Source organism: Bombus fervidus, chromosome 7, assembly GCF_041682495.2.
Source record: "Bombus fervidus isolate BK054 chromosome 7, iyBomFerv1, whole genome shotgun sequence".
NCBI classification, from domain to species: Eukaryota; Metazoa; Arthropoda; class Insecta; order Hymenoptera; family Apidae; genus Bombus; species Bombus fervidus.
The window spans coordinates 4,271,776-4,284,774 of NC_091523.1; the positions used below are offsets into that span (position 1 = coordinate 4,271,776).

Here is a 12,999-nt window from a genome sequence, read left to right on the forward strand (position 1 = left end):
TTTTCCATCCCTCGTTACACAATACAATTAACCTACATGCACAGCAACGAGCAGCAAATTTTATGATATTTTGAACGAACATTAGTCGAAGATAATATTCATAATAAAATGTATCGGTGCATTGCGTTTAAAGAGCAATTAGTTACCGACTACCGACTAGCTAAAGTATTGTTCTACGATAAATATTCTTCCTGTAAATTATTTTTTCGCTTTTACGTTCCAGGCTGGCGCGCGTTCATTGTGCTAATTCGTTCGGCTGTTTGCCTTTTCTCTTTCCATCATGCACACTAAGTATGAATAGTTTTTCGAGTAACAGGAAAGTAACAACCCGCATTGTGTGCCGTATAAATTCTCTTCATTTTGTAATCTGCTTTACGCTTGTCCTTTCAATTTCAGCGATTTCACGCTTTTTATCGAATCTGCTGCCAATTCTTGTATTAATCCTCGTGCTATGTCGTCTCTCTTCGAATTACTAAACATTATTCTGCATCGGCAATTTTACATCAGCCTGCATTCTTTAACAATTATAATAACAACTTCATAAATAATATAATATATACCTAAACTTTCCATTCCTTTTATTTTTATGTTTCCCCGAGGTTGGAAAAGTTATTCGGAATTTTAAGCACCTACCCGCGTATTCCCCGAATTGCAACTTTGAGGATAATCCGAGAAATTTTGGCTATCAATCTGCTTTCTTTTACCCGTTTCATTCAGGAGATCATTTGATGTTGTCGAAAAGTGAAAATTAATCGTCAAGATGAATAACGATTAATGAACCGAGTTACAAAGTTTTCAATTTAATTTACTGGATTCGCGATCGTTCGAATTCAACCCAACCCGTGTATAGGCATACTCTTTTGTAGAAGAAAACGTTGTTTTTATTGTAAATTTACGCGTAAGACCATCGGTAGATAGAAATGCGCGAGCTGCACTCGAGACTGTGGTTAATATTTGCAGCGCGAACAATGCTCCCAGTGGCTGAATACTCGAACGTTCATTATTCCTGATACCTGGACTCAGTCCACTGGACTGACATATCTAGGTGGAGGGAACGGGGGAACCTTTGGTTACGCACTTCTTATCGTGACCTCCTTGCGTTGCTTGTCCGGCTGTTCTGGTGGTAATTCCCTTTCTTTTCCATTTTCCCTTGTTTTTGTCCGATATAATTGCCAACCATGAGGTGTCTCGCTGTCTAACATTGATTTCCGGGTCTCAATTTTGACAGTGAAATTGCTCATAACTTCATACCAATCTTGGAATACTCGAGTTTATTATTTCTTTTTTATTGTTATCTTTTTATTGTTATTGTGATAATTGTTATCAATTTGTTTACTGTACTGTTTTTTATATCATTTTATATTTATTTGTGGAAATGTCGCTTTGAAAATATCTTACCAAATTATATAAGTTTTTAGAATTTTAGAATCAGTGAAACGTAATTATATCGACAAGTTGTTCATTGCACGAAGCCTATAATTTTCAGCTAACCCATTTTCGACTAAAATAATCGAATTGATATTAACGTTCATCTAACTCGAATCCCGCGCGAGCGATAATTGCCTTTCCAATGGCAATCAATGAATGCCATTTCTAACCCCGACCTGCATTTTACTCCAATCACGCTACGTAAGAAATAATCATTCGGTATTAATTGATTGCACAATTTAATTTTCAATTGGTTTCGTTTATAACTAGCAGACGCTAACGTGTAAGCGAAAAAATATTACGCAAGTGAAATGTGAAAATTTTAATATAAACGGCCAAATATTTCGATACAGCCACTGCCATGTTTACAATATCGTGTTTAATTTATTTTGCAATCGAAATGATTCGATGCAAATATGAAACTCATAAAAAGATAGAGAATTTTGATTCAAATAATGCCTACCATATTTTCGCCAATTAACTTTTATACAACCATTTAATTTATCATTTCAAATGGCATAATCGAAAAACATGAGAAGTGAAAAGGATGCATTGAATAAATTGGTAGTAGTATTTATTTTGAATTACTAAACGACGTAACAATTCGAGAACAATTCGCGAAATCAAATTGTATTCCTTGACAGTTCGTAATTTTTATTGATAAATCCGATGACGAATATTTCGTAACGTAAGAGAGCTAGTATAAACCGGAAGCAAAACAGATCATTTGCTGGATAGGCTGAAAGGAAAAGTGAGGAAGAAGAACGAGGTATACAATTAACGAAATCTCGCGTTCCAGAATTGGTATTGATTTACGCGAGATGAAACGAAAGTGTATGTAAACGGGCAATCGTTACGCCGTGCCACACAGTTACGCGTACCTTGTACATATTTTGCATAATTGCATCCATGTTACAAAATGCGTTGATTATTAGATCCTCGCACGAGAGACGCAGTTAATAATTATATCTGATTATAAATGATAGGTATTATTAAAACCATTAGTAATTAAAAGTAAAACTTTTGTTCTTCGGTACCTTGAATTTTGCGTCTTTAATTCATACAAATTTCGAGAGTAATTAGAACTTGGACAAAATGTGGCTGTAGTATTGTAGCCAAAAGACTCTGATCTTTTAAGCCTACGATCACACCCTGACACTTTTTCTTAACCATATCCTGATATTTTGCTTCATGAGTTTTCTCGAATGAATAAACGTGGCTACGTATTCTTAATTTTTTTATTTCGTTTACTTTTTCTTGTTATAACATGTAGAATGATTTTTTATGACGACAAATGGTTTTATTTTCAATTTAATTATAAGAACTTGATAATATAGAATTGAATAACATCTCATTTAAGTTTCGTTTAACTTGCTGAACGTTGTTTAAGTCGATAAATGACAATGAAGACGCTCCATTACCAAGAGAAAACATAGTAAGTTTCTAGCTCACCACACGTCCAACGACAGTTCTCATAACTGTCGATTCTTGTCTTCACGTTTAATCGTTCGCTATCGAATAGAAATTTGCGCCTCGTGCAAAGAACTGCGTGATGAAGTTCCCTGCAATTAAAACAAAGCACGTGAACACATACAGACGGTATGACGCAAGTTTTATTACAGTCTGTGTTGACATAGCACGCGTTAGAATATCGAGTAGAGCATCTGCGTGGTTTAAACGTAGCGGTTCAACCGCTTCCTGCAAGTTTTCCATTCCAAAACGTCGAAATAGAAACATCGGTTGAAGACATCTAATCGATCGTAATTAAACGTTATCTGGTCATTGTTAGTCACGATTGTTTTTTGTGTACTATAGCATCATTCGAGTCCCATGGAATTTCACAATTTTACCGTATACATGAGTAAATAAGTACAAGATTATGATTCTGGAACGACTTATTTGTTAAATGGAATATGCTTATTTCTTGTCTCGTGTAGATCCCATAAATCGAACGAATTGGTTAATTTAGGAGATTGAAATATTTTTCCTAATTAAAATTAGTATAACGTACATTTCTATGAGTAAGTAATAGAGGTGCTTCCTTTCCCACGGTTACTATCAGTATCTGTAGCGTATAGTTCGCCACGTTACTTCGATAAGATGACATGGTTACACGTGAACCATTTAGAAGTAGGATGGTTCGAAGAAATTGTGTTCAAAACAGGCAGAACTGGTGTACTTTTTTTTATGAGAATCAATTATTCTCTGTGACCTTTTTATTTTTTACTATGTAATATGTCAGATGTTAATTAGAAATTAAATTTATTTAGACTCTTGCAAAAAGAAATAAGTATTATTTGTAGAACAGATTATGTCGCACTTATCCGTGTTACACGTCATTCACTTCAATATCTATTTAACGATACTCGTACAACTCGTCACCATGTTTGAAGTCCTGTGACGTCATATATCTGTACAAGACTATAATTACTGTTTAGAAGTACTCGAAGCACATCTACAATTCGTATAAAAGAAGATTTCAATCTTCATTTTAAGTATCTTTATTCATAATCCTTCGATGGATGATTTTACCTTCTCTTCCAAGTGTGCTTATAAGTAAATGATCGTACTTATCATCACAATAAAAAAATATATATTTTTTAATGTTGTAATTAAACTTTACTCGACGCGGCCGCAGTTTAATTCTAAACAACCAAAAATAGACAAAAGTGGTTATTAATTTGTCAATCTATAGCTTTTAACCGACAAGCATTGTTTTATTACTTCTTTGCTTTATTATAGAAATCGAATTTCAGTTTGAACTAGAAAATGCTGGGACTAGAACGTGATTAGAAATGAAGTACATAATTGACATTCATTATGTGATGTAATCAATTTATTGCTTATCATCATGTCCTGAATTCTATTCTCGTATGTTTTACCATATAACGAAGCTTGTAATTCTTAAAATTAGAATGACTCATACTTTTAGCCACTTGAGAATTTATTTTACATTTGAGTGTCTAATGCCCTTTGTTAAATTTAAATTCGAGTAATCTTTTTAATTTGTCAAAATCAAGCACGAAAATATGGATTCTAAATCTCTAATTCTCGAAATTAATTTCTCCAGAGAATTCGTAATTCTAGATAGGTAGAGTGCATAATTGAATAAATATTTCTGTGTATATAAATTTTGCTGTGGCACTTCTGTGTAAATTGTAACTTTGATCCGAATAATTATATAACGTTGCACTGAATTGTACAAATTGTGAAGTGTGAATCTCGCTTAAAGTTCACGTGCAACAAGTTCTGCAAATTCTGACAACGCAATCATTTCCTGAATCGGATTATCAGCGTCTCAATATAAAAATGTATCAACGCAACTTGCAAAATGGTGTGGTTTCGTGAAACTTTGTTTCATGCCCGCTAACAAATAGTTTGAATAACGATTTAAATGTTCTTCAATTTAAAATAAAAATTTATTATTAATAATTTAAATATCTTCCAGCTTTGACGTATTTATTCTTAACAGCTGCATCCTTAGATTGGAAGTTATAACTGACATGTATTGTAATGTAACTGTAACATTAAAAATTGTAACAAGATTAGGGTATTTGTAGCGTGACAATATCTTTCAAAAACAGAACACGCTGATGCTCAAAGGTCGTATTCTTCGCGTATATTTGAGATTTTCTCTTTAGGAAGCAATATCTTGGCTGTCTGTACTTTCTATGAGCGCACAAACAATTCAGAAATGGACACAGCAACTTCACATTATAATATACCGCATTTTGGACGCCGAAATTACCGATATTACGTATTTCGCATTACGTTTATTTGAAAGCGTCGTTGAAACGACGAGGCGAAGGCTGAATTTTTGTCAAAAGAAAATTCTTCTAGTCATTTGACACACTATATTAGTCTTTTTAACGACTTAATACGAGTGGTTTTTCCGCAATTAATGGAAAAGTCATTTTTACAGCGGCTTACTACAGGGATTAAGGAGTTAAGATTTTCAAGCATTCTGATAAAGCTAGATAATATACTAAAAAACGTATTATCAAAATTTCAAAAAAATTATAAGAAAGTCTACACAGCAAATACTCTAAAAGAAAAATACATGGTTTATTTTTATCTCGATCTTAGTGCAATCATTCAAATAGTTGCTGACTGTACGCTGTACATACATACTTTATCTCATATAGCGTAAGAAAAAAGAGGAAATTTATTGAATGATAATCGCATAAAAGTGCTTAATCACAGATTCCATTTCCTTATCCATAAAGGCGTGGCAAATGCAACGTTTATTACTTGCTGATAATTTCTTCATCGTGTTTATTTCCCCAGATAAATGCATTACTTCTATTTCAATCCTCCTTTTGCTGTCTTTTTTCATCTTTTATACAAACATTATATATATATTCCACTACTCAAACATATTTTTAATTCCCCTTCGTATTTCTTATGAACGCTTGCATTATTATTGATAATGAAGCCAGAAATTGTATGCCTCTCTCTGACTCTATTATAAGAAATAACAGATTCATCGCCATCATTAGCATAGAGGTCTCTGCGTTGCAATAATTAACGCTGCTTTTATCACGAATTAGTTTTGGAAGTAACCTTTGAAATCGTACAAATAATTACAAACAGTATATAGCGTAAATCTTTTATCTCTTTTCAAATTCACTGGTTAATACATTTATGAAATTCCAACCAAATCTCAACCAAGCTAACTTATAGCTATTTCATCACTTGGCTTTATCATCCCTATCACTAATGAGCTTACAAATGTCATGCCATCAAAGGCTTGCAGGGCAGATAGCATTCATTTTTGTCGAAATGTAGAAAGTAAAGATATACCGACCATCTTAGCACGATATCGGAAAACAGAAAATTATTGTGTGTTGCTTCAAAAACGTGAACGATTCGTTAAGATCGAAAAATTATTACTTTTGTGGCTCTTTGTGTGCGTATAGTATAGTATATGCTTTTTGTATAGCAAAAGAATTCTCGTATTTGCATATTTCTAGTCACAGTTTGATTTTCTTTACTTTTGTAACAATTTGATTCATGTGCAAAATAATTGATAAAATAATAATTAATAAAAACTTGGTGTAGAACTTGAATAACAACCGCGATTCAATCAAGCTGCGATCTCAATCGACGATATCACTGATCTCTTTCCACGTACCTTATAATTTAGCGTGTAACGCGAGGCAAGTGTCATGCGATCGTATCAATATACCATGTTCATTTCCTTCGCTTTTATTTCTCAAATGATACACGCGAACGTTTTTAATGAATTACATGCAACATCTTTCCGTAAAGGCAAACCTTTTCATTTACGATCGTTACTTTATAATCTTTTATGCTTCATTAAAGTACTCCGTATCAGGATTGAACAATATATTTTCTCTGTGTAAAGTAGTTAAACACTTTATATCACAGGTCTATGATATATGTGATTGAAAGATAAAGCTTCTTGACGAAGAAAATTCTGATGTTAATTTTTACTCTTTGTGAATTTCATATGTTCTTTCTCGTTTCAATATATTTACCGCTACTACACTATTTTGATACATAAATGCATCTATCAAAAGTTTATGTAAAGTTTCATCAACGACGACTCGAATTCTTCGGCTTATCACAAACAATATTCGCGTTGTATAACTATTCGCGTTATTATAATAAATCATGAAAATAAATGAAAATTGGAATATAGAAAATATCAGTACCATCGTCACATCATTTCTACAAAAAGACGACAATTTTTAAAATTCAAACAGATGACTTTAAGCCCTCCGATAACGAGGGTGGTGTTCGGTTAAGAAGCATATATTAATAGGACATACAAAGAAGCATATGCAAATGCACAGTCAACGTCGAAGTGGTGAACGTCGTGTCTGTTTCGTTCCCCTCTAATTTTCCCTCAAGAAACGTCAAACAAACGCTGCTCCCTGTTCAAACTATCTTCATAACTTGTGTGAACACAGCCTTGGAAGCCCGATTCTTTACCATAATAAAAGAAAAATGTGTTAATCGAGGCTATTGGAGGAGGATTTGCAAGGCAAGAAGAGCTCTAAGTTCAACTTATGACGTACGACCCTGAGATCCCGAACCTTCTCCGTGTCAGTTCTAAAGTATAGATTGTTCAAGGTGAAGTAAACGTATAAGCAGGCCGTACTGGAAGAAAAAAAAGGAAACTTTGGTCGCGCGAGTCCACATACATATATGCAAGTCAAACGATGCATTATTCCTTGACCTGACCTAACGGAGACTCCTTTCATATTTATTAGGAGAGTTTGGACCGCGAAAAGCGCCCGCATACTCTCACTACTCAATCGAATTTTTTTTCTTCTTAATTACTCCTTTTTCCTTATTTACAAATCATTAAGACATACAATACCGATTTTATATTAAAGTGATAAAAAATATATCTTGTTTGTATAGTAAAATGGATAAGCGGCGCAAGGAGTGAATACTAAAATACAAACGAAGAAACGGAAGGAATTTGACATTAGAATGATTTAAAAAGTAGAATGTTCTTAAATTAAAGAATGGAAACGGAAAGTTATTTAAATTTCTTACTTCCTCCTTTTCCTCGCTGTCTAAAACCGAGGTTACCGAACACCGCATCGGGACCAAAAAACAGTTTATCGCGAGCAGAATCGACTTAAAAAAATGTCAGCGGAGGCTGGAAAGACAAATGCATAACGCGTGTGCATCGATTAGCATTTGGACAGTGTGCATCGAAAGCTTTTCGGTATCAGTCGCATATCTAAAAGGGTCCTATGAATAATATGCAACGATGCGACACCAAACTGCTTCGACACATGCATCAACGAACGAACTTTTGTTTATTCCTCTCGTTTAAGTTTCCTCATAAAAAAACGATCGTGGAAACATTTTGAATTCAAAGTCTATTCGAATCTCGTACATCGAACTTTCGATAATTTTCAGGAATACGGAATAATATTTCATCGACCACTGCATCCACGAAAGGATTGGATTTCATCTCATGATCATCTTATCGCTATCAGATACCGACTTTATACATTTTAAACGTTGGAGAATTCTTCCCCAAAATGATGGCACGATCGCGCGATGCGCCTTTGCCAGAACAGAACTGTGAACGTTGACGCGTCTTTTTGTATTATGCGGGACAAAAAGAAAACATACGATCTGTTTGGAGTAGGCAAAGAATTGACTTTTAGATGAAAGAACTTTGAACGGCATGAAGCCCGGTCGAAAGATGAATCTTTCCTTTTTCTCCTCTTCCACCTTGTCCCCTCCCTTCTTTCCCTTATATGGGGAAACTTATGGTAGGATAAAAACCTATTTGTAGTCTTTTGTCAAGACGTGGCCATAATAACAGCTCATTGAATAATTTGTATAGAAGTATGGTAATACATGACGACGGACTTTCGAATCAATTGACGGGCGAAAGCTATTTCTCTATTGACTCGGGCCGAATAAATTTTTACGTTTTCAAAACAATTCCTTTTCCAAACGTAATTTCGTTTCTTACGCAATAATCTGTTTTACAGTTGAAGTGGATAATTATTTAACGAATTAACGAATTATTCCACGAAGCATTGTAAGTTGAGACAGTCGTCTCTTTTTTAACGAGCTAATAGTTCAACTTATTATGAACTTTCGTGACAAATGTCTGAATTACTTTTATATTCACGAAGCTGCTGTTTCATTAATTCCACTTTAATCCCTGCATAATTTGTATCATTACATTTTCAGAAACTGTTCAACTTTTACAACGTTTAAACTGCTTTTGTAGTAGCAGTTATGGATAAACTTTCCTTTCCTTTAACTGTCGACTAAATTACGTCATAATGCGCAATCGAACAAATTTTAAACTATCGAATTTGGAATGGCACATGACAAAAAAAAAAAAAAGAAAACAACGCGTTTCAATACGAATTCAATTTACCCTTCTGTATCAGTACAGTGGAGTAAATTGAATTGAATTGAATTGAATTGAATTGAGATATCCCCAAGTCGGTTCGTCCCGGAGTCGGGCGGTTTTTACGTGGATAAAAACAACAAACGAAATATACACGGAACACGTGAGAGAGTTTACGAGGGTTTACATAATCTTGGCAATTTCTATGGAATGACAAGGCTTTTATAAAGTCTCAATTCACCGTAAAATCTTGACATCCTTTCTATCAGGTGTGAGCAATTTGAAAACCGAATATGCCGTTTTCTTTCTCTTCCCCCAAGAGAACCGCAACTGATCATAATTTCGATTGCATAAGTACACCATCCCCACCATAGGTCCTTTTTCCCTAGATTTTTTTTCTTCCCTCTTTCGCGCCCGCACGGTTCCACGGCCGAGCGACGCCATACTACTTGCATTGTTCACGACATACGGAATACTTATGTAAACGTGTATAACAATACTAAGTTACATACTAATGATACGCTGCTTACCAGTCGGTCGCATCCTGCTTCGAGTCGACTCAAGCTTGCGAAGGAACGTCAACGTGGCACGACTCACGTGTATTTCTTTGGTAGTAGTTATTCGATCGATCGAGCTCACCTATGAAATCATTAAAATCGATGCGTTAATTGATCGTGTATTCAAAAAGAGATTTTGGATGAGATACGATCGAATAATCGCGAGTTTTCTTCCTCACAAAGATTGCATACATCCGAATTGGTTGCTGAAATGCAACTTTGCAATTACATTTTGACATTTAATACTTTCGATTTCGATAATTAATATCTTCTTTGATCGTGTAAGACTTACTAATATCAATTAGAATCAAACATGTAATCCTCGCGAGTTCGTTCACGCGACCACGATGTACTGTACCTTTTTACGAAAGTATAATACGTATATAGTTGGAATCTGAAACATCGTTATACGATAGTTTAAAATTTGTCACATTTAATCAGCAGATTCAAAATTCCCTTGATGCAAGTTTGGAAAGCGATGTAACCTTTTTCGCGCGATATAACGGAATAATCGCGAGTTTCCTCTCGGACGAAAATTACTCGCATCCGACTCGGTCGCTGAAACGTCGCGTTGCGACGCGGTATCTACCGATACGTATCCCGGTAAATATTTTCCCATCTTAACGACGTGTACGACTCTTTTTCCCCTTGTAGACGATCGCTCGTTTCACAACAATTGTTGCAAAAGACGTCGCTTGATGAATTTTCAATCGAAAGAGGCTGCTCGCGTTTTCTGATGCACTGATGCATTAATGCACGCCATGCTTTTGAAATGATCGGGATCTGTCTACAGGGCCTTCGTGAATTTTCTTAGCTCTATCTCCAACATGATCGTGTCTCCTGTATAATGTTATCATGATGGGACTTTACGTAATAAAACATAAAATTGCGACCAACCTTCAATCGTCGATATAAAATATAATATCCGTATAAAATATTGGGTTGTTCGGAAAATGCGTAGCATTTCTGATAGTCGATATACTTTGTTGCGTAGTTGGTGAAATTAAAAGGGGATTATTTATTACGAACCTCTACCCGTTTCTGGTTGAACTAATAAGTAACAATAGGTCACTAAAAAAATTATGGATATATTATTTCATAGAACGCTAACTCTAAAGATAAAAACCTTATAATTTTAATGATCTGTTTGTTTCAGAACGATAGTAACCACGATGACGAGGGCGAGGTATTTTTCTGGGATCCGCCGTCCACGAAAAATCGAAATTCAAAAAGTCGGAATCACGTGCGACAATTGCAAGAACAACTGGCACAAGCCACCGTGAAAATACGAGATTTAGAAATCGAACTTAAACGCATTCAAAAGGTAAAATATAAAAAATTCTCTATTATGTATAAACAAATATTTTGAACTAAGTTCCTTTTCTGAAAAATGATAATTTAATAGATTCAAAACTGATCGGCACTCGTTGCATATATAATATTTAAATTGCTTTGTGTACCTAATAATCGCATTGTCTTCTTTGTCCCACTAAACATAAAAGGGATAATTACCGTCGCAATTGTTTTCAGATAATTGCGTTTAATTTTAACTCTGTAGCGACGTCCGTTTCGCGCATATATACACGTGATAACATATGTCATTACGAGTTATCTTCAATCAATATCATATCATTGTCACCTTATTAGTTAAGATATCCACGTAATATACTTAATTCACTATTACCGTTTTCTAAACTACGCAATATAAATGTTAATATGTTGTCGACAGTTCGAATACATCTATCTCTTTCTATAGCATTCTCCGTAATATTTCATTTAAATATTTCATCTTAAGAAATTTTGTTTTATGATACATGGGATACTTTAGAAAACCTATTAGTTAATATTGAATAACCTGTTACAATTGTTAACTCCAGGGTAACAATTCCTCTTTGAAAGATGAACTCACCGATGGTCATCAAAAAGCGGAATTTTTAAGAGCAAAGCAAGATATGGTGAATCGTATAATACAAATGGAAGAAAAGGTAGGTATATATATCTTAGTAATTCTTAGTAAAAGTAAAACGAAGAAATAACTTATTTCGAAAAATCTGTACCCAAGGAAGCTAGATTTTTTTACTTAGAGGATATATTTCGACCTTCGAGTTTGTTAGCATGATTAAGAAACATTCCTAATGAATCACTGTGCTTAATTGGACGAACTTAAGATTACTAACATGTTAGTGTTAACAAATATATGACTATGAAAATAAGAAGTTTCATTCTGAATAAAACGAAACGCGATGTAATTCTTCGAGTTACTTAATTTTAAACGACGCGGTGTATTTGAAGACTTCAGTCTGATCAAACGAAGCAAATGATCAAGTACAAAGATACTTATTTTTTTCAACTGTTAATACTATAGTTGATACTAAAGTTAAACGCTAAATGTATCTATTCATAGTTTGAAATAAAATCTAACACATTTTTACGCTGTGAAGATCTCCTTAATGAAAATAATACGTTTCTTTTTTTAACTAGTTAATTCAGTCTTTCGATGACTTAAATATTTGTATATTATTTTCCTAGAATAAAGAGAGGCGTTCTTGAGTTTAAAGTTTCACAAAACATTTGAAAAATTTGCTTTACAGTATTAAAACATTTTATGATAAACGATACACAGTAAAAGCAAAACTATGTTAATCAGAGTCGAGAAACCGAGAAAAACACGAGACGCATGCAATCGGATGAAATAGCGTTGATCAACGATTTCCGTACGGTGCTGTCCAAATTGAACTCCCTCGAGAAGCTGGATTTAGTTCGTGGCGCGCTAAAAGCGCTGGAAACTGAGAACGAGAAATATAGCGAGGCTAATAAACAAGAAAAGTCTGACTTCGATGAGAAGTTTAAGAGGCCCAACAGCGTCAGCCACGAGATCGCCGCGTTGAAGCCTAATTTCGACGTGAGTTCAGAGAACCACATGCGAGATGAACTTATCAAGGCGTCAAGCAACAGAGAATCGGAATTGTACAAGAAAATCGAGGAACTTCAGGAAGAAAATAAAAGATTGTTCGCCAGTGTGGAAGAATTGGATCAGCAGCATGAACAATCGATAGGTAAGCATGTCTTTAATCCTTTCCATCTGATAATGCTAGTACTTTCTTCTATTTTCTTAAAAATTTGATATAAAATAAATAATTGGTCGTTTCCATT

General features: G+C 34.4%; 1 protein-coding gene across 3 annotated transcripts in view; it reads left to right on the forward strand.

Annotated features, from left to right (window-relative positions):
* The window catches only part of LOC139988962 (uncharacterized), a 44,023-nt gene that overhangs the window by 24,023 nt on the left and 7,001 nt on the right, over positions 1 to 12,999 (forward strand). For all 3 annotated transcript variants that reach the window (XM_072006779.1, XM_072006780.1, XM_072006782.1), the window contains 3 exons: positions 11,003 to 11,170; positions 11,724 to 11,831; positions 12,494 to 12,902. In XM_072006779.1, coding sequence (XP_071862880.1) covers positions 11,003 to 11,170; positions 11,724 to 11,831; positions 12,494 to 12,902 — 685 coding nt within the window. The remainder of the gene's footprint in view (positions 1 to 11,002; positions 11,171 to 11,723; positions 11,832 to 12,493; positions 12,903 to 12,999) is intronic.